The following is a 26,198-nucleotide window of genomic DNA, read 5'->3' on the forward strand; positions in this document are numbered from 1 at the left end:
TGACAACACCTTCCTCCACCCCCCTCCCGGCATTTTGCTCGACTTTAAGGAATCATTGGCCCCTTATCTCCCCTTCCATCACTGGTCCCTCCATTTCCTCTGTGGCCGCTATCGTCCACTTTGTCAGGCAGGCTTGCTCCAATATCTGTCATATTCTTATCTGGTGGGCCCCTACTCTTGTATCGATTGAAATAGTAGATGTGGAAGGCCTTTTTAATTCCCTCTTGCGTTGTGACCAAGTATCCCCCTTCTGAGGTAATATGGGTTATGGTGCCCCTTGGTTCTTCCCTTCTGAGAAGTGTGAGAGGCAGACGCAAAGTTGTGGGTTTCTCAACATTACCCAGATTTATTAAAAGAAAATGGGGGTTGGAAAAAGGCCCATCTTTCCCTAACCAAAAGAGGATGTCCCCACCTATAAAACCAAAACTAAATTAAAGCAAAGTGATCTTGTGTCCAAATTACCCTTGTCCCTCACACTAAGATACAAAATACGAAAAAGGTATAATAGATTTTCTGTCTTTACTTTCAACAAATTATTCAAGACCATATGTATACAGTTTCCACAAAGCAGTTCTTGTGTCCAAGGTATAGCTTTCCTTCCCCTGAACTGTTTCAGGAAAAAGTAAAAATGCTCTTTTTCATCAAAGTTCAATAAGGGTAATGACAATGGGCTTCATTACAAGTACAGTTCAAAAAGGGTTACCCTTGGGGTATATTCATGTGCCCATTTGTTTGAATTCCATTGAAAGAAATGAAAAAGTCACACGCAGTATGAATTTGCTTGACACAGTGTTGATTTATATATAAATTCAATGCCCTTTAGTGAGGACACGTGTTTCGACATATAAAACGTCTTTTTCAAATCAGGGCTTCAAAATCAAAAATGAAATGGACATTCACAATTATGGTTGACAAAAAATATAAATAAATAAAGCATAATAAATTGCAATTGTTACGATCATTGCCAAATTATATTGTAAGTAACAAAACCATCAAATTAACATTTTTTGTAAAACATAAAAGTATTGGTAGTTATTTGTTCATTCATAAAATGAAGGAAAGACATGGCCATGTCGGGGAGGGGGAATGGGGTAGCAGGTTTGTGGGAAGTCAAAAAAAAAAGAAAGAGACAAAAGATATAGTATCATTGGTAAGTAAGTATGGTTTGGAACTTGATATAACCACACTGTCATCTTGCTAATAAGTGACACTTACATCAAATTGTAGTCTCGTTTAGTGTCTTACCCAGTAGTTATTGTTGCATTAGATATCCTTCACAGCCTTTTCATCCAGTCATGGGATAATCCTTGTTTCCCTATAGAAAAAAGCACCCACATACTCTGTCATTTTATCCATGTTGTAACGGTAAAGTCAACAGTATTTTTGTGTTTTTCTATGCATGCGTTCATTATTGGTAGGGTAATTCCAATTCCCAGATCCTTGTCCGAGCGTAAACATTATCCCGTGACCAGCCGTGCCATAACATTCCCGTAAGGCTTGACCGCGTTGTTCGCTTGATATTCAAAAAAGGACATTGGGGGGGGTGGGGGGGTTTCTGTTTCATGACTTCGCACGGACAAAGGTATATGCCTGCACGGAATTCGTATTGTTGCTGCAACATAAAGGTCGCCGTAGGGCTAAGCCGCGTTGCGCGTGTTAACATTATGGGAAAAAGATTGACGATTGTTATCTCGTGCTATGCAGGGGCAGATACCACAAAGGTCTGCATGCCTCTAATCCGTATTCAATTACCACGTGGGCTAGTCCTGCTATGGAACTCACCTCCGTTTTGCTCGGGTAATGTCTTTCTGTCCTTGTGCAAGTGTGTCCACCCGATACCTGTCTGTTATGTAGTTAAGTTGCTAGGTAACCATAGTCCTTCTACTGTTTCTCACTTGTCTGCCATGTTATGGGCTAATCTACTCCTATTCCAATGTGTAGTGCATGTTGCTATTCCCATTGTGCTCTGTTTGGTGTTCAGGTGAATTACTAACTGTGACTATGGTTAAGTTTGGCTAAATCCGAATGTCTAATGGAAAATTATATTTTTTTTAAAAATTACGACACGTGTTCCAAATTGTAACTGAACAAAGTTAAACTGTGCCTAATCTAATCGTTGTATAGCTCGCTCCCGCTACATGAGATTTAGTTAATTTTTGGAAATGTTTAATTACAATTACTCAGGTTGTACTGTAATAGTTCCCCATAGATTTTAGGGGCCAGTTCCCTTGTGGATGTCTGCCGTGCCTATTCAATGTGCTGGCCGGAAGCCCTTAGTCAATGCTCCATCTCGGTGCTAGAAGCCTCCCTTCTAGTGTTAAGTACAAATCCAAATTAGCCTGAATGGTGAATGAATGTTGGAATAAAGTGAAGTGGGTTTGTTGGACAGTCACTCTTCTGTAGTCATTGGAGGACGATGTGCCATGCCCTAAGAGTAACACAGTTGATAAAAAAGGGGGGGTGGGTGTTTTAAGCCAATGGTATGGCTGTATTACCTGGATTCCTATTTGTGTGAATCTAATGACAGGTAGTTTGCATGTTCTGTCCTTTCATTCAAATAGTTTTAAGGATTTCTGTCAAATCTTGTGTATCTGTTGTGAAAATGGGTGTATGTATTTTCTCCTATATCCCAGATGAACAGATTAAAACATTAAAGAACTTTTTACAGGAAAGAGTACATCTCGTTGTCGGAGTTTAAACCTCTTTCTACTGTACGGAATTTACAAATCATTTTTGCTTCTTCCTGTCACAGTTTTAGCTCATGATTTCCTCCTCTTGGTCCTAGGGTTACTCTCTTCAAACCTGCAAATTTTAAAGTTCTTTTGTCATTTCATTGGTGTTCCTTTTGCCAATGCTGGGCCAATGGTGAATTTGTGCTTTGATTTCCTATGGATAAGAAATGTTCTCTTATCCGGGTCCTTAATTCTCTTATCGTGCTCCCTATGTAAATCCTGTGGCATTCACAAATGATGACATATATGACATATTTGGTTCTGCAGTTGATATGTTCAGAAATGTTGTGCTTTATGCCATATTTGTCTTCAAAGCTTGATGTACTATCCATGGCGTGTTTACACGTTGTGCAAGTCCCACATTTCCTAAAGCCCTTTGTTTGTTTAGGTAACTAGGTGGTTATATTCACTGTCTTTAATTCTGGAAGTAAAGATGGGCTTAGTATATTTTTGATGGTCCTTGCTCGTTTGAATATGATCATTGGGCTGTCTTTAATGTAGTTTCTGTAATGTGGATCCAATTGTAGAAGGTGCCCATTTCTTTTGAGGGTGTTTCTCAAGATTCCATTATTTTTGCAATATGTCATGATGAAGCTGACTTCTTCCATTTGGTTGTTAGTTTTGGTTTTTGGAGTTAGAGTCTCTGTTCTATTCAGATGCCTGGCTTTCTTTTGAGCCTTAGTAATGGTTTGACTGCCATATCCTCTAGCTTTAAACCTCCTTGAAAGCAGGTGACATTCTTCCTCAAATGTCTCTTGTTCAGAAATGTTCCGGCGGGCTCTGACATACTCTCCACTTGGAATTTTCCTAATGACCGAGTTGTGGTGACAGCTGGTTGCGTATAAGGTTGAGTTTGCCTCTCTTGTCTTTCTTTTCACATGATGTTAAGATCCAAGAAATCTATTTCTACTTTACTGGAGTTTCCAATAAAGTCTATCCCCATGGGGTTGATGCTTGCTCTGGTCTGAATTGTTCCAACCCGTCCTCTTCTCCTTTCCATATTAATAGAACGTCATCTATGTATCAAGTTCAAAGGATCATGTGTTGTTGAAATGCTTCATCTTCATACACATGTTGGTCCTCATACATTGACATCATTTGATTGGCAAGTGCGGGGGCAAATTTAACCCCCATTGCCACCCCTCTGGTTTGTCGGTAAAAATCTCCGTTGAACATAAAAACGTTGTTTTGCAGGGTTAGGAGTACCATTTCCTTAAGCATACTGACTGATTGAAATTTGGATGCAGTTATTTTGGAGAAAATGTAATCTATTGTTTTAATTGCTGTGTCGTGTCTGATAGATGTGTATAGTGACTTAACATCCCAAGTGGCTAATATATAGTCAGATTCCCATTTGATTGAAGCCAGTTTGTTGATTGCAGAGGTGGTGTCCTTAAGATATGCTTTAGTTTGGTATGTTGTCAATAAACTCTGCCATGTTCATTTTTGTCCAGTTAATCCCACTGAGGATGGGTCTCCCTTCTGGTATTTTGTCAAATGCCTTGTGAATTTTCGGTAAAAAATAAATTGTAGGTAGGGTGGGTTGTTGCATGTCCAGAAATGATCTTTCCTCATCTGTGATCAAACCTTGTCTATACTAGTTTGTTATAGCATCTCTTAGTTCAATTAAAATTTGCTGTTTCGGGTTCCCATCAAGTTTGTTGTAGCATAAGGGGGTGTTTAGGTGATTTGTGGCCATTGTTACGTAGTCTTCCCTATTCATAACAACAATTTTACCTCCCTTATCTGCCGCTTTTATAGTCAAATTGTGATTCAGTTTAAGTTCCTGCAGCGCCGTTCTTTCTGCTTTAGTCAAATTATCATATTTGTGTTTGAAATGGTTTCTGTTTTTCTTTTTCTTTTGGTTGTCCATGAAGTCATTGAGATCTTTAGTGAATGCTTTATAGAAGGTGTCCCCAAGGTTGTCTGGCACTAATTGTGGTGTGAACCTAGATTTCAATTTTATGTCCTTTGTCTGAAGGCTGGTCTGTTGTATCTGTAAATCCTGTATGGTTTCATGAATGGGTCGCTCTACCATGTCGTGCAGTGAGCTCAAAAGATGGATGTTGCTTAGATCTTTGATTGTATAATCACTGTCCTCAATGTCGGTTCTTTGGGCGAAAGGCAAAGTGGAGAAAATAACAAACAGATTTCAGTCTTCTAACTGGAAGTTCGAGAATCTGCAGAGAGTGAAAGAAGAATAACAATAAGTTAATTAAATCCCCCTTACATTGGTCCTGTACCCATCCCAATCATTGAATTATACCTGTTTGCCTCTTCAAAGAGCTGAGAGGCATGGTAGCTGTAGTTCCATAAAATGTCTTGACAATTACATTGAAGTCTCTGAAAACATTTGCTTAATCTGTGAAGTTTTTTTTAGTATAATAAATGTAACCAATATCTTTCCCTGACTGAATTCAACAGTTCCTTGCTTGAGCATCAGATACTGTTCACAGGCTGACCTTTTTAAAGGGATTACAAAGGATCTCTAATGTCTGTAATTTACCCTGCAGGAAAAGCGTGGCTTTTAAAACAATGTCTTATTTACTCAGTCTTTATTTACAGTTGATTGCCAATGAAATCCAGGATTGATCTGGTGTTCGAGCGCGTTCATAATCACCCAAAAATTCACTAGCTGATAAACCAACTTGCACTAGTGAATAGTGTCCCAAGTTCGTTTTCTAACAGAATGCGCAGACTCGGACTGAAAAATGTCACACAGACAACTACTCTCCGTTAGTCACAATCTGGGAGAGAACGCGCATGCTCAAATTTAAGGAATGGTACACTGATCACAAACTCTGAGCGCGTATATACCAGCAGTAATGCGCATTATGTAAAAACTTTGAGATTTATTTTTATCTCCTATGTTTTACGCGATCCTTGCGCTTCGAACTCCTCAAGAAACGAGCAGTTTATCTCTCAATCAGGAATACGCTTCTGCGACAACAATCCCTGAATGATAGCAGCGTCTTCGAACTACAAAACACTAAACATTTGTCATGTTCACAAAAGAAAACACAGCAGATGAAAACACTTTGCTGAATTCCTCTCGGAACTCCACAAGAGGACCTGTTACGCTGGCGTTGAGGGGAATTCAGTTCACAGAATCAACAGTACTTGAATCATGACACGCTGTTTTCCTTTCTCCATTTAAGGGACCAACTTGGAATAAATATAACTTCCTTACCCTAACTAAATACCTAAACTAAACTAATTAACAAATAATTTAATTTGCATGTTTCTCTCGGGAGAAAAACTTCCAAAACTAAAAACAGAGGGCAGGGCTCCCACCAGTGTTACCGCTTGTCTTGTCCCTCGCAGCCACTCTTTGGTTTAACCTCTTACCTGCCAAAACCTCCTAGAGTGAAACAACCTGGCCTCCTTATAGCGAACAAAGAAACATAGGACCTTCCTCCTTGAGGAAGAAAGATAAAAGGCAGTTGGGAAAGTCAGTTTTCCACAAGTGTCTCAAAATTAACCAATCAAAGGAGTTCTGATTTTCAGAACCAATCAGCTGCTTTGAGCATCTCCGCCATGAAGGATTGGTGAAACCTCACTCTGAGATACATAGTTATGGATCCATTCCAAAATGGCTGAACATCAATTAAAAAAGACCATCAATTCCCTAAACTAACATAATCTCATAAACTCAGACCTGACAGTACGCCCTCCTCAGGCCCTGACCTCAGTGTTAGGTTTAGATGGAAACCTATTATGAAATTTGGGACATGTATATTCTCAAAAAATTCCCAAGACCTTTCCTCGGGACCGTACCCCTCCCAATCAAATAAGTACTGAATTCTGCCTCTCAATTTTCTAGAGTCCAAAATTGGCTTAATTTCGTATTCATCTTCTGAATCTACCAAAAGAGGTGGAGGAACTAAACTTAATCTAGTGCCTTTGATTACAGGTTTCAGTAAACTGACATGGAAAGAAGGATGAACATTTGGTCTCTTAGGCAAATTTAATCTAACTGCTGCTGGATTAATAATCGTTTTGATTTCAAAAGGGCCTACAAATCTAGGACTAAATTTGATCTTGCCTTTAATTCTCAAAAACCTTGTGGACAGCCAAACCAAATCTCCAACATCATATTTTGTTCTAGGTTTACGTTTTTGTTAGAAAACGTCTTATTATCTCTCTTACTTTGCTGTAATGCCTCTGAAGACTTAACTAAAGCCTCTCTCATAATTTGTAATCCCTCCTCTACAGCCAGATTAGATTGGTAGACTCTTCTTGAATTAATTCTCTAAGAAATCAGGGATGAAAGAATCTACTGCAGAAGAAGGGAGTCATAGAAATTGAATCTTTCTTGGAATTATTGTACGCACATTCTGCCAACCAAAGTAGATGAGTCCAACTTTCTCCTTCTCCTTTACTCCAAAAGCAACATAAATATTTCCCCAACTCCTGATTTACTCTCTCCAACTGGCCGTTGCTTTCAGGATGATATCCAGAAGTTAATCGGACTTCAATACCCAGTTCCTTACAGAAAGCCTCCCAGAATTTAGAAACAAATTGTGCTCATCATGTGCTCCTCTATCAGAATAATTAGATCAGGCAAACAATGTAGTCGCACAACACCAAAACTGTTGAGCCAAGTTAGTAGCTGTAGCTTCTCCCTTAATAGGAATGAAATGACTCTTTGGTCAAACAATCAACTACGACCAGAATAATAGTACATCCTTGATCCTCAGGAAGACTAACAACAAAATCGAGAGAAATAGTATGCCATGAACGAGGAGGAACCGGCAAGGATTCCAATAAACCAGCTGGCTTTCCAACATCAGACTTGGATTTACCACAGATCTCACAGGTCTTAACATAATTAATAATATCAATTTTCATACCTTTTTACCATAAATGTCTTTGAACTAAATCAAAAGTCTTTCTAAACCCTGGGTGTCCTGTTAGAACAAAGTCATGACAATCCTTTAGAATCTGTTCCCTCAACATTTCATCCGGAAGAAAAAGTTTAGTCCCGAAATAAGGTAAACCTTCACAAATCTTTCGAACCTGATCCAGACAAGCTCATTCTTCCATTTCGTCAGGTGACATTCTCTGTTGAATTTTAGATCTGAAATCATCACAAATCAAAGAATTAGCAGATACAAAATGTTCTTCTGAAATATTTGGTTTTGGACTGATTTCAAATCCTGTCTCACCTCCTGGAAACTGCCTTGACAAGGCATCCGCCTTCCCATTTAATTTGCCTGGTCGAAAAGTTACAACAAAATCAGCAAAAAATAAAGACCATCTCAATTGTCTTGGGGTCAAGGTTTTAACAGACTTTAAAAAGATTAAATTCCGATGATCAGTGGGAACCGTCACCGTATGGCGGGCTCCCATTAAATAGTGTCGCAATTCAACAAATGCAGATTTGATTGCTAAAAGCTCCTTGTCCATGATGGTATAATTGCATTCAGCTGGTGCATTTGTTTCTCAAAAAAATAAGCAACAGGATGTAGTTGACCCGTGGTCTCGTGTCTCTGTGACAATACTGCTCCCATGGCTAAATCTGAAGCATCAGCCTCCACAAAAAAGTGTTTAGTAGGGTCAGGATGTAACAAAATAAGAGTATGAATAGCTTTTTCCGCTTCTTGAGACCAACTGGATTTCACCACTTTTTTTTCAAAAGTCTTGTAATGGGAGGAATGATCTGAGAGAAACCAGCAATGAATCTCCTGTAAAGATTAGTGAAACCTAATAAGCTCTGGACATCTTTTACTCGAGAGGGAGTGGGACAATTTTCTACAGCCTTCATATCCAACCTCCAAATACACCTATGTGGTCAAACTCTTGGTGGCATCCCTAGAACTGGCATTTTCAAGCCTTGCGTTCGGCTGCCACCTAGCCTAATGTGCCTGAGCATTTCAGCCTTGAATACTAGAGGTAGATGTCTCCCAGAAACCAAAGACGAGAAGCAGTTGAACCACATCAGTAGAACCAGTAGTCAAGAAAAGAGTGTGCTGCCACTTAAACCGCCAGAGTGTGAATGATTCAGAAAGGTGTATATGTCCTGGGAATGGACACCTGAATTAAGGCGTTTGTTTTAGGGACTTTAGTTGCACACCAAGACTTTTCTTTTGCATGTTATTTGTATTAAACCAAAGTAAAGAAACCTGGTTATTGGATTTGATTTTCTGGTTTCCCCTCTATTCCATTTAGAACTGCTGTGAAAACAAATATCCTGTGTTAATCCTCCTCAGCTTTGTGACAGTTGTTAGATTTTTATGAGCACAATATCTTGCATTTGGTCTCAAGTTGTGTTGTGTACTGAAATGTCATAAGGATTCTCTTTTTATATTTTTCTTCTTCAATGCATACAGGAAGTTCTGGAGCTGGGATTAAGTTGTACATTCAAGAATTACTGCTAATTACGCAGAGCGCTTTGCAGTCTCAATCATGGAAGATGAAAGCCCAAGGTGCAGCTACAATGGCTTCTATTGCCAAGCAGCAGACTGGATCCCTAGTGCCACCCCATTTAGGTCTTATGCTTAATGCACTTTTGCAAGGACTGCCTGGTCGAACCTGGGCAGGAAAGGTAAAGAATTTAAATAGCACAATTGTTTGTTTATTCATTTTCATCCAGAGGTTTTCCACTTGCCAACTCATTGAGAACTGTTGCACCTGGTGACTCTATCGGAAAATGATCAAGTCACCTGAAAATAGCACATTAGATTGACAGGAGCATGTGTATTCATGTCGGATTCCTTAGTATTTTGTCACAGACCGATCAACCGATTTAAGTTTTTAAATCAACAGGTTGCGTGCAACCTATGATTTATTGGTAAACCTGCAAGGAGAGTACCCACATTAGCAAAATTGTTCCTGGAAGAAATGTGAAAGTATACAACGTGCACAAGCCGGCAGCAGCCACAGAATCTCCTCCATAAAAAGTTATTTCGGTCACAAAATTGCATGACCCAGATAAGGATCTCCCTCGTCCATCATTAATCAGGTAGAAGATATTAGAGTGCTTCGTCAAGACAGTGTTGGATAGAAGTGTCGGCAACTTGGATGTAAAAAACGTTCCTTTCTGATCAATAGTGTTCTAGATACATTTCTTGCAGCTCCAGCTGATCGTGGAAACTTCACCAGCAGGTGGTGGGGGGTGCCTTGTGACTTCAGCATAGGGATCCCTCGACTTGTGCACTCCTCGATGTTGGATTTGACATCTGGGTCCATACATCTAGTTTGCGCTGTGCCCTATCATCTTGGTTCTTTTTTCTGTACGCTCAGTGTGAATTTCTTTTTTGCACCTTCCCCACCCATATATTTCTTTGGGACTCCATTCTTTTTGCTTGTTTTGAAACCTGTGTTGACTTTATTGAGGTCAGTAAAGACTTCTGCTGTACTTCTGATTTGCTAATTCTTATGGGCAAACCGACCAGTCCGTACTGGGGAGACTTTTAAAAATTGCACAGATCACCTTACAAAGCATTGCAGTTAGGATACTTTGGGGCTCAATACGAGTTGGGCAGTAATACAGCAGTATTACCCTTACTGCTGTGGTGTCCAGCGGAATTACCAATGTATTACAAGTTGTCAGGAGTGCCCTCACACCCTTGCCGGTAATGGTAATACCGTCCAGCAGACTTACCGCTGTAAATGAGTTCAGACGGTAATTCTGCCCGAACTGACAGAATTACCATTACCGCCTCCACATTCAGCGCTAATTCCGCCAGTGGAATTGCAGCAAGCGGAATTAACGCAGACGGAAATAGCGTCATTACCAGAAAAGGAACCATAGCAGCAGGCATCTTTAAAATTCAAATCTACTCTGAATCCCTCATTTCCTGTTGCCATCTAAATCCAGAAGCAACAAAGAAGATGTAGCAGGAGAAAGCCAAAGGGAAGGTGCCAGATAACAGGCTGCAGAAGCAAACATTGTGTGAGGCTGAGCTGCAGGTCCTCACAGATGCGTTTTTGGCCCATGATGAAGAGCCAGGGAGACATCTGGGAAGAGGAAGGCGGCTATCTGCATAAGTGACAAGGTTGCAGCAATGGGCACAGTCCCACGGGTCAGCAAAGATTGCCGGAAGCGCTGGAATGACCTCCTAGCCAGGGTCTGCAGCTTCCTATCGAAACAATGGCGTGAGCCATCTGCCACAGGAGGTTGCACAGTGGACCCTTTGTCCTGCCCCAGTGAGAGGAGAAAGCAAGCAGCATCCTCCATATGGAAACATTTGGGTGTGATGGGAGTGCGTAGGTTGGAGCCAGCACCCAAGGTGAAACTGTCTCCCTCCCATGATAATGCACTGGCCAAATGACCATCCCATGCATGTGTCACTCAGCATAGATGGGCCCAATAGACCGGGAATATGTCCCCACCTTCCCTTGCATACTCATGTGGTTTGTACAAAGGCAATGTCACCACGTGAGCATGCAAGAGAAGGTGGGTGACTGTGCACATACCAGTGCACTGTAGTCAGAATTTGCATGTGAGCCCATGCAACCACGAGAAGCATCCAAGTGTGTTTGGAAACGCCAAGTGCCAAAGTTGACCCCCAGCACAACCGCATGTACAAACCACATCGCCAGCCCAAGGACAGGCAATGAGCACATGCATATGGGATATTCACCCTCAGCAGACCCTACCCCCACCTTGCATTAGCCATATACATTCCCCTACAGTCGACCCTGCCCATCAGACCACATGTGTATGACAACCTTGCATCATGTAGCATGAATCTATTTCTTTTAGCATTTATAAATCGCACTAAACCCATAGGCATCAAGGCACAGGTTACATGAGTGCGGGCATCGCAATACATCATCAACATCATAGTATGGAAAGATTGTTCTGAAAAATGGGAGTGCTCAGAGTCTTAGGTAGAGGGTCCTGACCATGGCGCATCCTGGGTGAACAGCCGAGTGTTAAGTTGTTTCCAAAAATCCCAATACAATTGTTCATATCTGCGGTTGTTGGGAAAGGCGGCATTCCAGTTCTCAGTAGCAATGACATGGAAGCTCAGTCACCCAGATCTCTTAAGTCTGAATCTCTGGGGGACTAGTCGGTTGTTATAGATTGACTGTGTTGGCTTGGCTGACTTAGCGTTGAAGAGTTTTTGTGATGGGTACCTAGGTGCAGTCATTTATGCCTGATAGCCAGAGTTTTGAAGATGATCCACTGTCGGATAGGGAGCTAGTGCGCATTTCTTCTAGCCGGAGTGATACGTTCCTGTGTCGCGATGTTCAGAGCGGCCCTGAGAGCATTATTGTAGGGCATTGCAGTAGTCCAGTCTAGACCCTTTAAGAGCCTGGGCAATAGTGAGGCAGCTGTCTGCCGAAAGAAAGGGCCTGCAGGCATTAATCAGTTCCGTAGTATGTGCAGCCGAAGATGCAATGGCATTGACCTGCCTGTTTGACAGTGTGGCGTCTTGGTAAACGCCCAAGGTTTTGACCGAACCTGATACTGATATTTTGATGCCGTCAATGATAAAAGATTTGTAGTTTTGGTCAAGTTTGTGGTTTGTGAGGCAGTCGGGAGGAATTCTATCTCATCGTTGAAGCATAACAAGTTGGTGGCCATCCAAGCTTGGATCGTTTGATAAATATAGTGCAGTGCATTAGAGTCAGATGTGTAGTTACCCGGAAGGGGCAAGAGAATTTGTGTGTCATCTGCATAATTTATATAAGAGATGCCCTGCTCATCAAGGATATTGAATAGGGGTTTGGTGAAGATATTGTACAGAGTGGGTGAGACACAGGAACCTTGGGGGAAGCCGCAGGAGATGCGGAGCAAGCGGGGCTGAGGCAGTATCTGAGAAGACTCTGAAGGATCTTTTAGATAGGAATGAGGAGATCCAGTTCCAAAATGTGGGCTGCTGATGAAAGGTGTTGACACAGGATTTTGTGGTCTACGAGGTCGAAACCTGCTGATGGGTCAAGCAAGAGTAGCAGGGGTACCTTGGCAGAGTCGGTCTTCATCCATGTGGTTTTTTAAGTCAAATAGCGCCGATTCCGTGCCATGGCCTGGTCTTAAACCTGATTCCCATAGACCTAGGAGGCTATTCGCTTTGAGGAATGCCTGGCTTTGGATATCTGCTGCTCTGTCAAGTAAGTTTAGCAGAAAAGGGATGGTGGTGATTTGGCGATAGTTAGGAAAAGCGGGTCTAGAGTAGTTTGTTTTAACAGGGGTAGAACACATGCATCCTTTAGGTTGGTTGGAACTGTACTAGGGGCGTGCCAGTGCTTCAGTGCAGTTCTTAACCACTGCTGCCAGGCGGGCCTCACCTTGGCATCTCAAGGGTTTGTGGCCTTGGATGATATATATGGTCACTATTACTGATACAGGTTTAAAGTTGAATGCCCTTGAAGCTAATGGGGCAGGCACTGCCCTATCAATAGTGATTGAGGCAAGGGTGTTTTTATTTTTATTAGAAACTTCTGGAGCGAGGCCAGTTTATCAAGCAGGGCATTTTGCATGTTGACACATCAGGTGCTTTCTTTGCTGTAGCTGGAAGTGGGAGGCGTGGTGGTTTCTAATTCCCGTAGAATAGCAAAGAGCTCATGAGAGCTAGAGCTCGCATTGGAAATTCTTAAGTTGTAAGTGGATTTTCTGGCCAGGAGTTGTTAATTTTTGTAGTCTTTTGGTGTAGCTGCAAAAAAGCCTTTGTTAGATTCCGAAGGGGAGTTCCTCCAATTGGTCTCCGCCTCTCGTTTTTTCTGGCATAAGTCTTTGTGGTCCAGGTGAACCAAGAGTTGCACTGCAACAGAGGGTTTGGTGATGGGGGAATGACTTGCAAACCCACGTACAAATATGCATGATGACTTACAGCATGTCATTTTCCACCCAACAAGATCACAGTTGACTCGGGAGGTGATGTGGCCCATCTGCTTCCATTGGTAGGGCCACGTGTGCAACCACATCAACCTCTACCCCTGCACCGCCGAGCAATGGGAACAATTTAAGGAAGGCGCTAGGGCCCAGCAGCGCCATGCCAGCTGCAAGAAGTGAAGATGCTGCCACAGTCCCCACCAGTGAGCGAAGTGGCCCAACCACCAGCATTGCATATGCTACTGCTGACATTGCATCAGATGGCAACACAACACACACAGCTGAAGGTGCTGCACCCCGGCAGCTGCAACCGCCACCCCACAGCTGGCCCCTGCGGCTGTGTCTGAGGATCCAGATATCCAGATGCAGCACTGTACACATCAATCTACACCCGCACCCATCCATATGCCCCATGACTCCCCATCGTCACCGGAGCAAGACAACCAGGGACATTTGCAGTGCGACCTGGAATCAGAGGGTGACACTGATGCCAGTGGAACATGCGCGAGTGGTGACGGGGGTTTCAGGTCCCCCTGTTTCAGTCCCAGTCTTCCCCGTAGCCCATTGCAGAGCATTCCTTTGGTGCAATGTGGAGGAGGCTGAACACAATAGAGTGGTGCCAGATTAATCTGGAGCCCATAGCGTCTACACAGGTGCAGCATTTGCATGCTATCCGTGACACTGTGCAGGGCGTCTCACAGAGGATTGCAAGGTCCTTGGACTGGGAGAGATGGCAATCATCAGTGGCAACTACTGCCCTAACTGTTGTGGGACAGAGGGTGAGAGAGCGGACATAGGGCATCTCACCATTTGCTGAGCTGATGCAGGCCAGCATGCTCCTGACCCTCCCGCTAGTGGCAGCAATGAATGGATTGGTTGCACCTGTGACTGGTTTTTCATCACCTGTATGCATTTCCTCCACCTTTTAGGTGCAACTTGTAATTAGCCCCTTTGTTGTATCCTTATAGCTTTTAATTATATAATGGCTTTTCAGTTATTTTGACAATGTGCATATGAAAAGCTGGTGGCATCTGTGTGATTTGTACCGTTTTTGTATTATTTTAGTCGTGCACTTTTGTATTTACTGCAAATGTCTTCTAAAGGTGGCTAGCACCCTAAGCTCGCTGTGCCGCCAGATTTTTTACTTGTTCTTTGGTCATATTGTTCTTTGGCCTTCTTACTTCATTCTCAGTTCAGGAAAGGCCTTATATGGGAATCCCTTTCTAGAGGAAAGATGCTGCTTTCATGGGAACAGTGGCTCTGTTTGTGTGAGCCAGAGGAAAGGTCTGGCACGGTTTAGTCCCAATCCACCACCTCTGGTGCCTGAAAGTCTGTCCCTGGGCAGATATGGTGACCAGTGTTTGTCCATGGGCTGTTTGAATGTTGCAGATCCTTACCATTGGTGGGCTTACTCCCAGGCTGAATCTTGGATAAAAGTAGGGCTCCTACAACAGTTCATCAGATTAACATTGGAGAAAAGACTTCTACGACAAAGAGCGGCCCGTTGACGACCCGAGGAAGGCCCCCTGCAGCTGAACAGCATCGACTTCATTGATTGGCCCTGTGAAGCCCTGCTCCTCTTCCTGATCCCAGATGACACTAGTTGATGCTTTGACCCCTGGTACGGTGGTAATACCCAGTGTTGACTCCTGCTTGGGGATTCGTCCCTTTAGAGGTGACCCTGGACCAACCAGTGGACTGCCTAGCTCTTTCCTGGGCTACCTCGCTGCAGCCATTATTGTTCCGAGCAGATCTGCAGCTTGTGCCGCAAGTCGCCTGCTCCTGCCTTTTCAGCGATCTCACTCCAAGGGAAGCTGTGCTGGGGCTGATTCTGTGTTTGACGCTGTATGATCGCCTGTCACTGCCTGACCGTGGTGACCTTCATTGGATCTGGTCTTCTTTGTGTCCCTCCTGCAGAAATTGTCCTTTGTCCTTATTTGGGTCTTCAATTTGAAGCTGTCCAGAACCGATTCCTGTGCACCGCGACAAACTGAAACTAAATCGCAAGAAACAAGGTATCCTTTTTTCTGGGCGATACTCATGGTGGGAACAGAACAAATAACCTACAATGGACTGTGGAACCCTATCAAGTGGAATCCAGAACATCCTGGCCCAAGGGGCTAAGGCTACACACCTGTTGCTTTCTCTCCCTGTCTCCCATAGGGTGCTCTGGGCTTAAACTCCTGCCCATAACTCACTCTGACCTAACCTCTGGTGGTGGAACCTGTGTAAAGGGTACTTTCCTAGGCGTACCCTAGTGAGTAGGATTCAATTGAGTCCTTAATGGAATTTTGCTAAATACTTGTCTAACTATGAACACTTTCTAAAATCACCACCACAGCTCACTGCATTATTTCTGAATAACCTTACCCGAAGAAGATATACATTGGAACTTGTGATTTTTGGGCATAAGGCCCCATACCATCCTAAGGTTGGACGTATTAAGATTCAGGGAAGCTGTTCTTGTGTTGGTTTTGCTTATTTTCCTTGCATCCAACTACTCTCCTGTATTGCACTGCTAATTAATTAATAAACAATTCTATTCTCCTAATGGTGAATCTGTATGTATATTGTATATGTGACTATGCTTACCTGGGATTTATATAGGCTTAGTGCGTAACTAAAGACCTAATAAATGTATTTATGTATACTTACTGTATAACCTGACTTATTGGTGATGTTAGCCCTAGAGTACTCTTAACACTTTTCCTGAGACTAGCCCATGACTGCTCAGCTACCTTACCGTGATTGGGTTTGGCTAACCTCTCATTGTCTTTCCTGTTTACCACAAATGTGCTGACCTCCTAAAATCATTCCATCATGGCTGATTTTGGAAATCCATTTTAACTGAGTCATAAGTGCATAGTGAAAGTCAGCAAAAGCACGGGCAATGGAAAAGGCATGAATAGTGGAAAAAGACCAGAGAGAGGTCCTCACATCATCAAAGTAAGGGGTAAGAGAGTCCTGTCTGAAGTTTCTCTTAGTCATTGAAGAGTGAGGGTGCGCAGAGCGAAATGGCTGCATGAGCCGGTGCTCCCTCTTGCTCTCAGCAATCATCCTTTTCCCCTGGAACGCTTGAACATCGGAACACGAGTGCTCTGAGCCGGTGCAGTGTGGGCTCACAGCAGTCAACCAGGAGCAGAGAACGAGTCCCCTGGTAGTTGCCAGGGGTGCAACGAGGATGTGGGCCTAACTTGGGTGAGCGGCCTCGGTGCATCAGGGGCTCTTAAGTACGACCCTCCAGCCAGCCCCCTTCCTCCCTCTTTATACCATCCTGGCTTGGAGTGGAATGTGAGAAGAACAGACTTCAGCACGAGCCACCAGGAGAGCAGCCTACGGGAACAGTAGAGCAGACGGCCTCGCTCACAGGGTGTGCACAAGGCTGTCAGCCTATATAGAGTGGGGCGGTGCATGTAAGAGGATTGCGCTCTGGGGAAGCGGCCCCATCTCCCATGTTTTCCCACAACCGCAGGCTTCATTGAAAAGAGGGTCTGCATGCTTGTGGGGGCCTGGGATACGCCCCCCTCCTGAATTAAAGGCAGACAGCAGAGAGGGCCGGCTGGGCATGAGACCACGAGGGTGCTGGCGGGCTGTGGTGGTCTGCATCTGAGCACAGCTACACCTTGCAAGTTCAAAGGGTAAGGAGATCGTTTGAAGAGGCCAAGAGAATCCTACGGAACAACCAAGTGAAATTCATGCTAATGTTGCCTGCGAAATTGAGCGTGATGGTGGGGGAGAGGTCCTGGGTATTCCAGGACCTGTGGAACGTTTGAGACTGAATGGTCACAGCCCCACTGGGGAGGAAGGTAGAACGATCCCGGGAACTGGTGCGCAGCAAAAGAGTGAGAACCAGGGAGGCGAGGAGGGGCCCACCTGCACAGTAGAAGAAAGTGGCATACAGGAGTCAGGTGGCGACGGATGGAACACTTTGCAGAGTTGAGTCGAGCCTACCTGGACAGGACTGGAGCTCGGATACTCAGATACCCCCCAGCCCCCTTGCTTTGGTTGGAGTTGATCCACTTGTCAGCGGAACAGAGGGATATCCTGGAGGCGGATCTACAGCTAAAAAAGGTACAGGAGGCGATGGGGCAAAGCAGCGGGGCTGAATGGCTTCCCATTGGAACGCTGGCTGAAATCGAAGGAAGAAACCTGGGGCTTCTATGGGAAATGCTCAGTGAGAATAAGGATAAAGGGGTGCTCCCATCTGACCTCAGACACCACAATAGTAGCGATACCTAAAGAGAGAAAACCCAGGGAGTGTTGCAGGTCATATAGACCAATATGCCTTATTAATATTGAGACTAAAATCCTAGCCACGGTTTTGGCAAATCGGCTAAGCAAAATTATTGTGGATATAGTAAAGGGAGACCAGTGTGGATTCCTCCCGAATAGGTCCTCTAGATTGAACCTCTGGGGGGGGGGGGGCGGGTGCAAAAAGACTGCAGTGCCTGCTGAACATCCTGGCATTGGACGCTCATAAAGCCTTCAAATCCATTGAACAGATATATTTGATTGCGGTCCTGTGGAGGATGGGCTTTGGAGAGGACTTTATAAATTTTGTTGTATAATTGCCTAACAGCCTGGGTAAAAGTGAATAATGTGATCTCAGAAAGGATTACATTGGAACTGGGCACCAGGCTGGGCTGCCCACTTTCCCCCAATGCTATTTTCCCTGGCCCTAGAGCCGTTGTAGGCGGAGTGGATCAGCAGGGACCCGGATTTGTCAGGGTTTGTATGGCCGGGGGGGAAGGGAGGAACGGATATCGCTGTACGCAGACAATATTCTGCTGTATGTGACCAACCGGAGACCTACATACCGAGGATAATGACTGTCCTGGAAGAATTTGGATCGTACTCTAGCTTAAGAATCATTTGGGATATTACCCGCGGGACTGGGGAGACAGGAATCAAGGCCGATACCCACTATTAAAAACTGAAGAGAATGGCTTTAAGTATTTGTGGGTGCTTGTCCAGAAAGATGAGCCGTCCTTTGCAGAGCTGAACCTTGGTCCGGCAGTTAAACGGTTTGAGCAAACCGTTACACAGTGGACGACCCTTCTGATTTCTTCGATGGGGAGAGCGGCAGTATACAAGATGGTGACCTTTCCCAAACTGCTGTATGTGGTGCAACACGCTTCGATGGGGATACATGTAAGGATATTTGAGAGGGTTAACAGAATACGGAGGGAGTTCCTCTGGGAAAAGAAAACACCCATGATTAAGCTGGAGACGCTCCACAATTCCCAATGGGAGAGTGGACTAGGTTTCCCGGACTTGACACATTACTACTGGGTAACACAATTGGCGTAGCAAATTGGTGGACTTCCCGGGGGGAGGGGAGTAGAGACGGCTTAATAGATACGGAACTGGAATTGGTCGGCAGGAGCAGATGGGAGGGGTTTCTATATGGCAAACCTCAAAAGGTTGAGTGCCTGCCACTCACAGGTGAGGTGGGCACGGCCTGGTATACAAGCCCACAAACACCTGGGATGGCGGAGGAAGCTTAATTTGGGGGAATTGGTGCATTGAGGGGATTCAACACCTGAAATGGGGAATAGAGTGGAAAATCAAAGGGATACAGTTGATTGACCCTTGCAGGGATCATGTCATTTCAGGAGCTAAGGGAGAATTGGGGGCTGCTTCGACAGGACCATTATAAGTACCTGCAGCTCAGGCACGCCTTGGCATCGCAAATAGATGGAGGTGCTTAACTCCCATAGGTTTCCCCAATCGAACGGAATGTATTAGATGGAGAAATTGAGGGTAGGCAGGTCTCAACACTCTATGTAGTTTATGTTTTAATTCAAGGGCAAGACTAGATAAGAAAAAGCAGAGATGGGTGAGGGACTTGGGAGAATTAGAAGAGGAGGACCTACAGTACCCAAGGGAAGTAGTCATCACAGCCCGACTGCAGCTGATACACTTTAAATATCTGCACAGGGTCTACTATTCCAGGGACATGTTAAAGAGAATGGGGAGAGGGAAGGGCGACACTTGCCCCAAATGTAAGGCCCACGTAGGGACTTTTATCCACATGGTGTGGCACTGCCTGAAGTTGGGAGGGGACCCTGTGAGAGAACACTACACTGGAATACCAAAGGGACACTACGGGGGATCTGGGAGGAGGAGGAGGAAATAGATATGACAAGAGCTTTATAAACACAGCGTGCATAGTAGCCAAACGTCTGATGGCCGAAAATGGTTGAGCCCGGACACCCCAACAATTGGAGCGTGGAGAACGGGGATTGATGTTATAAAGTGATGTGACTAAGTAGTATACGTGCACAGGGGTTGCCCACAGAAACACAAAAAAATCTCGGGCAGATGGGGGATGATGAAGAAGGAGGAGGGGTGAAATGGTGAATATGTGGGAGAAGATGGGGGAAGGGGGCGGAGTGTATTGTAGCCTCGGACCAGGGACAGGGGGGGGTCAATGTGCGACTGCCAAATATTATGTTGTGATCTCTGATATACCCGTTGTTTTGCAAAATGGAATAAAAAAGTGGTTTAAAAAGAGAAACGCACTCCAGAGGGTTTTCGGCCCTACTATAGTTCCAACTATAGATATGTCAAACGGCGACATGGTCATTGCTGCATACATTTGCAAAACACTATTGCCTGGATACTCTGTCAGGCCAGGACACCTTCTTTGGAAGGACAGTCTTACAAAATACTTCCATCTGATCAAGCCTTGCAGTTCGCTCTTTTCCGCCCTCCTCCTGAAAAAGGGTATGGCATAGGGGCATATCTAAGATGAGGAATCTGTTGAAGAACACAGTCCATTAGAAGAACACATTTTTTACCTCCGCAAATTACTTAGTTCTGGTAATGTTCTTTCTAATGGATGTTCCTCCCACAGATTCCTCATTGCCCTCCTATCCTAGTCCCAGATAAGAGCGTTTTATTGCTTGAAAATCTCTCCTTCAGTTTTTTTTATTTTATTACATGATGAATACTACCTAAATGAGATCAATTCACTATGCGGCTTTGTCCAGGAAAATAATTAGTAACTGAGGGCACGATGCAGGCTATATGTATCGACATCATGTCTGGTGCAGAGGGTATAAGCTCTGAGGGACCTCGATGCCAATTCCTCACACCACCCACCCACCTCGTGTCAAAATCCTTCCAAAATAGATATATATCTAAGATGAGGAATACATGGTGGAACAACCAGCAGAAAGCATCTTACCAGAGGTAATTCAATTGTTAATCTAAGTGCTCGGCCCCAGCCCCTATGAGTAAAGCCCCATCCCTATGCCAACACGCCATCGAAACCTTAGAGCTACCGCCAGCCCCTCCCTACTTCGGCACAGCTGGGGCTGCTCTAGAACATGCCTCTTGGGAACATTTAGGTTGAAAATGAGTCAAATCTTCTACGAGGAAGGGGAGCCCATTCCCTTTGAGATGGAACCCCTATGCCCTAGGGGGGTATGTAACTTGCCATGGAGAGAGGAAGAGGGTTTGTTGGAGTTAACTTCTGATCAACAAGAACCCAGTGGCCTTGACACTTCTCTGGAGTTGATCATACTACTGGCGTCCCCTCCAGAAAGACCTCGGGCCTCCTTTCAGCGCCTAATGGCCAAAGTGGCTGCCTCCTTAGGGTTGTCGGCTCCATTCAGACCTAAGGTTCAGTTTGAATAAACAGACATCCTGGAAAAAGGGCCTGCAAAAGAGACTTGCTGCCCTTTAATGTGGCAGTTCAGGTCCCCGGTGCTGGATGCCTGGGAGACACCTGTCTCAGTCCCAGCAGTAGACTGAGAATTGGCAAGGCAACACTGCTCAGCTGCGTCAGACCTGGGTTTTCTGTCCAACCTTGCCTCCTTTTAGAACTTGGTGGTGAAAGCTGGAACTGCCAACCTGTAGACATCCACAGTCATGTCTCTGCTTCAAGACAGGGTGGGAAAGAGATTGGACTCATTGGGTAAGAAAGTTTTAGCTTCAGGCATTGTTGTGCTTAGAGTGATAAATGCCTCCTGTGCCCTGGTAAAATTTAAATTTGGCCTCTAGTCCGAAGTAAGTGGAACAGTGGAACAGCAGATCACCTCCCTGACGAGTAGGCGAGTGAGGGGTTTGAGGCCTTGGCAGAGAAGTTTCTCGACATATTCTACAATCTGAGCTACATTGAGGCATGCTATGTTAACTATCACAGTAGTCAGAAAGCATTCTTGGATGATAACCTCCTGTTTTGAACAAGTTGTGCGGGCGAAGCTCCAGGATATAAAACCATATTCAAGACAGAATCTCAGATCTTGACGGGAGGAAGCACAAACAAATGCAAAAATTGCTTACCACACATTAAAGCAATATCTCAAAAGTGATAGGTTTTTACTATGACTTTCAAATTAAGTTCAACCAAATTGTAATAGAACATTGTGGGAAATTATAGTTAATAAGTGATAAATCTGAAGTAAGAGTCAAACACGTTTCAGGTTATGTTAAAGTTCATCAGGGGTTTAAATTACTTGTACAAACAAATCAAGGAAAAAACAAATTTAAAAAACCTATGCATTCCTGACAGACTAATAAACCCACCCTGTATGTACTCACTTACTCATAGTGTCAATAGTCAATATTCTAAGCAACCGGCAGAGCCCCAGCACAGCTACAGTAGATGTAGAACAATGTGCTCAAAATGTCTCTTTATATACCAAATGAGAGTTTACTGGAAATGGAAAAAAATACTAATACTAAAAATACTAACACAGGAAGGTTTAATGGAAAAAAATGTTTTTCATTGAATGTCAATGAAAAATGTTTTGTGTGAGATCCCAAAGGTTAAATCTAAAAAATTAATCAATTGTGACCCAACTTGTAGCGTACATTTGATGCGTTTGAGTTGTTTAGAGCATGTACAAAGGACATCATAGTGGATCAATTGACCTGCCAAATATATCATGGTTGTATCCATACCAGAAAAACAAATTAGGATGTTTTGTCCGGGGGATTGTATGCATGTCATTTCTAGATGGTACTGTAAGGGTGCTGAAGGAGGAGACTGACATAGTTGTTGGCATACACTTTTATGATATCATAAATAAAAGAGAACCTACCTTTCCCTAGCTCTAAGGAGAGTTTCCCTACCTCAACTAAAATACTAAGGATTCCATCGGGATGTCCATATAAATCAAGGGTCCACCATCCTGTGTCAAAAACAGTGCTTCTGTCCCTTACACTTATAACTAAACTAATGAAGTAATAGATCTTCTTGGTCCAGAGGAATGGCTCCCTTCTTCTGGACAATAGAGCAAAGCTGCAGTTCCTAGATGAGATCTTTACCTGGGGGAATGACTTCCTTCCCCAGGTCTTTATCCCTTTCCAAGGTACTCAACATTGTCCCAATTTTTAAAGCAGTGAGGTTCTCAGTTCAAACTCAAAAGGTAAAGTTCACACTCTTAGATGGGATCTTTAACTGAGCGAATGGCTCCCTTCCCCAGGTCTCAATCCCTTTCCAAGGAACAAAACAATGTTCCAGATTAAGGTTTCAACTCAAACATCAACATTCCTTATTGTCCATAGTTGTTTTTTCAATATTGGGTTCCTGGAGAATGCCTCCCTTCTCCAGGTATCCTGCTCTCAGTACTTTCACAATGGCAGTGGAATGACTCTCTTCCTCAGACCTTTTCCCAGGCTTATCTTGCAGTTCACAATGCCAGCAGGAATGACGCCCTTCCCCAGGCCTCTTCTCATGGTTGGTTTACATAGTTCACAACTGCTAGAGGGATCTCAGACCCTCTTCTCCCTCTCTTGGTTCACTCTCCTGCCAACCATTGCCATGAGGAAGATATCTAATTTCTGCGGGGTCCCCAAGTTTGGTCTCTCTTGCTCCATGCTTTGACCAACTTGGCTCCCTCTCTCGCCAAGTACTGTCATGAGTAAGATACCTTGTTTTTACTCGTGTTTCCATATCCTACTGTCTCTTCCGTTTTGTCCTGATCAACTTGGCTTCCTCGCGCCAAGTACTGTCATGAGGAAGATTTTTGTATATGGTTTTCAGACCCTGCTTTCCAAGCCCCCACTGGTGTGTAGTCCTTTACATTTACAGGCCTATGGACGTTCTGCCGATCCTCCTTGGGTGCTTGCAGTTGTTCGCCGGGCTACATGGGTGTTTCTCTATCCGCTGGCTCTGGTTCTGCGTTTCTACCTCCCGGTACCGGCTTCCTGCCCCCAGTGCTGCTCTAGGTTTGCTCCACGCCACCAGGTTTTCCGAAACCAGAGGGATTTCCTCTTCTCTTTGTCTCCTTCGAATCTCCCGGGCTGGGCGATCCTTCCTCTATAGCTGCTGGTGCAGCTGTGGTTCTCCCCAAGGCAGTTCCTCCAGCTCCTCAGTCATTTTGGGCAGACTTTTGTCAGTTTTTATCCTAACCTCCCAATCCCGTCTCTGCAGAAAGCTAGAATGGTGATTACCATTACACCAGGTGTTCTTCATGGGTCTGCACCTCTTCTTCAGTTGGAGTCGCATAGGTTTTACTTGGGTCATCTGTCCTCTTCCTCGTCTCAGTAGAAGTCAGCCCTATAACACTACACACATACATGGGTAGTTAAGTAACATGGAGGTGGGGGGTGTAAGGGATATGTGGATGTATCGGAGGTGGGTATAGGTTTGGAATACCGCATTTCCCTTAGATGATCGTACCTGTCCCTAGATGGGGAGTCTCTCCCCATGAAATTCTCTCGCTGAGTACCAACCCCAGGGGACTATCGGGTAGTGGCCTCACCTCCCTGGCCTCAGGGAGAAGTGACGACATCTAAGGATTCGTCACAGTACATAAAGAGATATGCATATGCAGGAGTCATATTGGCTCCCATTGATGTGCCACTGAACTGTAGATAAAAATGTTCTTTATACGTAAAAGAAATGGTCTATATCAAAGTGGATTAATATTATAAAATAAGTATTACCCACTAAATGATCAGTTTCAAGAAGAACTCATATGTTAATGTAGATTTAGAAAATCATCCCTTGTGGGAGTTCCACCATATTATGGTGAACTGGGAAAACACTCAAGCCCCGATTCTCATCCTGGTCTTAAGCACCCAAAAGGTTGTTAAAAGGGTTAACAAACTTTTCGGTACTTAAGACCTATTCTGAGTCAGAAGGAATGCACCACTTTCGGAATACATGTGGTAGTTGCTAAAATGGGTTGGGAACCAACCTAGGAACCGCCACATTCGTAACCTGGCTTTTTTTAAGGGTATTCTTGTGGCACTCCTCCAGTTAAATATGTGCGCTAAAATAGCGCACATAAACGGTACCATTTTGGTGATGTTAGACTGGAGGAGGGCCACAAGAAGCCTTGTTTGGTGTATGTGAAAGCGTTCATATACATCCATGCGGTGTATATGAACACTTTCATATATACCAATGCAAGCAGCTTCAACGTTGCATTCTCCAACGTTGAGGCTTACTTTGGTGTAAATGAGTAAACACGTTTTAATTTACACGGGTGTATAGGAACGTTTTCACATACAGCTGTGTTCTCGACAGCATTTTTGTAAAATTAACGATTCTGTTGTTATTTTACAAAAATGCTGGCGAGATTGGATTGCGCCCGTTACAACTCAAACAGGCGCAATCCAGACGATGCACTGTCATGCACTACAAGGACGCCCAGGCCCACTTGAGAATACTGGTGGAGCCTGGGCGTCCTCATTTGGCGCAGTGTATCGTGCTCTTTAGCACCTTCACTGTGCCAAGTTCTGAATCGGGCCCTCAGGGGTCAGCCAAATTCAATCAAGCTAAGGTAGCAGAGCGGGGCAAGCTTACTCTCAGGAAGGGTATGAGAATGCAATATATTAGAAAGGAAACCAGGTTACCACCCCTTTTGGACAGAACTAGTTCAGGATTGCACCTTTCACAATCATTGGCTTTTCAACCAAGCACTATTTTATCAAAAATGTTTATTTGTTTTCATAGAATCCTTTCATAAAACTGTCAGACACTCATCACAAACTCTTTTCACATTGATTTAAAAAAAAAAACATGCATGTAAAATTAACATATGAATTTAAGCATTTAACATCATTTGGTGTCTGGGGGTTAGTACGAGCAAAGTGTTTTGTCTTTAACACAAAAAACAATAAATACAAGACACAAACCACCACTCTTAACACACAGGAGATATTAAACGGGATGTGTTCAACATACAGAGCTTTCAACCTGTTGCATAAAACATATAGGCATTCACCCTTCCGAGAAAGGGATTTTCATATTAATTGGTTACCAGTGCAACACAGTTCAGTAGTCTGATGCATAGAAATAGCCAGAACTGTTTTAGAATTAACACAAAACAGCTTCCCTCAATCTTAATTAGTCCAACCCTAAGATAGTTTGCGGCCTTGTGCCCAAATGTCACCAGTTCCAAAGAATATACTTCTTCGGGTAAGTTTACATAGTTATTTGGAGTTCCAGTGGTTATGATTAATGAAAAAAAGTTCCAAAGTTAGATATAAGTTCAAGTAAAGTTCAGGTGAGTATTCAACTCGATTCAACAAACTAAGATGGGCCTAAGGAAGGATCCTTAACTCTGGTTCCAACACCAAAGGTCAGTTCAGAGTGAGTTAGGTTCAGGAATTTATGCCCAATTTACCCTATGGGAAACCACGGAAGAAAGCAACAGGAATGTAGTCTTAAACCACTGGCTCAGGATTCTCCGGATTACCATGGTTGGAGGTTCTAG

At 43.9% G+C, this 26,198-nt stretch overlaps 1 protein-coding gene across 2 annotated transcripts in view; it reads left to right on the forward strand.

The window, feature by feature from the left end:
• Positions 1-26,198, forward strand: part of ECPAS (Ecm29 proteasome adaptor and scaffold) — a 3,148,361-nt gene that overhangs the window by 2,706,105 nt on the left and 416,058 nt on the right. For both annotated transcript variants that reach the window (XM_069630810.1, XM_069630809.1), the window contains exon 42: positions 9,065-9,279. In XM_069630810.1, coding sequence (XP_069486911.1) covers positions 9,065-9,279 — 215 coding nt within the window. The remainder of the gene's footprint in view (positions 1-9,064; positions 9,280-26,198) is intronic.

Source organism: Ambystoma mexicanum, chromosome 6q (genome assembly GCF_040938575.1).
Source record: "Ambystoma mexicanum isolate Mex_15411 chromosome 6q, UKY_AmexF1_1, whole genome shotgun sequence".
Taxonomy (NCBI): domain Eukaryota; kingdom Metazoa; phylum Chordata; class Amphibia; order Caudata; family Ambystomatidae; genus Ambystoma; species Ambystoma mexicanum.